Genomic DNA, 1,219 nt, shown 5'->3' with positions numbered 1-1,219 from the left:
GTTATTGTCATTTCAACTCCTAAATGTCATGGGAATAAATATTTTTATGTAGTTTATGTTTGATTTATTAGTTCATTGTTATTCATGCATTTTTAAAAATAAAAACCAAATTAACAATTTAGTGACATTTTTTGAGGACCCCCAAGATAACTCTCGCAGACCCCTGGGGGTCCTGGAACCCCAGTTTGAGAACCTCTGATCTAAAGACATCAAGCAGGAACATAAATGTGTCTTTAAACAGACAGACTAACCATTCTGCCATGTGAGTTACAAAGAGACTTCATGAGGACAGAGCTTCAGGAGGCAGGAGCATCGAGCAGAGATTGTAGCCAGGATAAGTGGCTTCRACCTAGCATTAGCAACGTAGCGCTAGGCTAACCCCACACCCAAGAGTTTCCCACAAACATGCTAACATGAAACGAGCAGCTCACCCTCTGGTTCTGAATCACTTTCCGTCATGGAGCCGTAGTTGGCCATCAGGGAGCCGAGAGCTGAGCTCATGTGTTTAGGGGCCACCACGACTCCAGCCATCTTGGATTCTGGAGCGTGGTCCTCTTTGTCTGAGTCTAGGAGCACATTGGAAACAAGCAGCGGTGCATAACTTTGATTTTTATTCTAAAAGTCAGACATCAGAGTAACAGAAACAAGACTTGTCTCACCGTGGTCACTGCTGGCCAGTGCACCCAGTGGATCYCCTTTTCTAGAGGGAGGGTTGAAGGGTTTGGGTGTCTCTGTAGAGCTGTGGTCRGCTGGGTTGGATCCTTGTGGGCGTCGCCCTCGGAACCCTCTGTTACCCCACCCTCGACCTCTGCCTCTGCCCCTGCCCCTCATTCGTCTGGTAGTAAAAACATTCTCAGGTTAAATGGTTCTGTGCGCTCTTGCTGGGTGTTCCTGGTCTAAAGGGGTCAGAACTGATCCAAACTGGACCAGAGACTTACCCAAACTGAGCCGTCTCAAGAACACCTCCCGYCTGCTCCCGCACCTCCAGCACTCTCCTCTTCTTCTCAATRTTCTGAAGCGTTGGATAGTTCCTGAAAAAAACAAACCCTGTCAGTCAGATTCAGACGACTGTGATGGAGTTATAAAATGATTATCAGTGCTTTTATTTTGAAGTAAATACACATTAGCTCCCACCTCACAAGCTAATATACAGCGGGTAAAATAAGTATTGAACACGTCACCATTTTTCTCAGTAAATATTTTACTAGAGGTGCTAATG

The 1,219-nt window shown here is 45.6% G+C and overlaps 1 protein-coding gene across 1 annotated transcript in view; it reads right to left on the bottom strand.

Annotated features, from left to right (window-relative positions):
* nufip1 (nuclear FMR1 interacting protein 1) overlaps positions 1-1,219 on the bottom strand; it is a gene marked incomplete in the record, with an annotated part of 13,765 nt that overhangs the window by 8,698 nt on the left and 3,848 nt on the right. The window contains 3 exon segments of the mRNA XM_014022235.1: positions 432-566; positions 660-835; positions 939-1,031. Of these exon segments, the coding sequence (XP_013877689.1) occupies positions 432-566; positions 660-835; positions 939-1,031 (404 nt within the window).

The sequence above is a fragment of the Austrofundulus limnaeus genome, unplaced genomic scaffold (genome assembly GCF_001266775.1).
Source record: "Austrofundulus limnaeus strain Quisiro unplaced genomic scaffold, Austrofundulus_limnaeus-1.0 Scaffold320, whole genome shotgun sequence".
NCBI lineage: Eukaryota > Metazoa > Chordata > Actinopteri > Cyprinodontiformes > Rivulidae > Austrofundulus > Austrofundulus limnaeus.
Note: the sequence above shows the minus strand (reverse complement) of the source record. Positions and strands in the feature narration are given on the sequence as shown.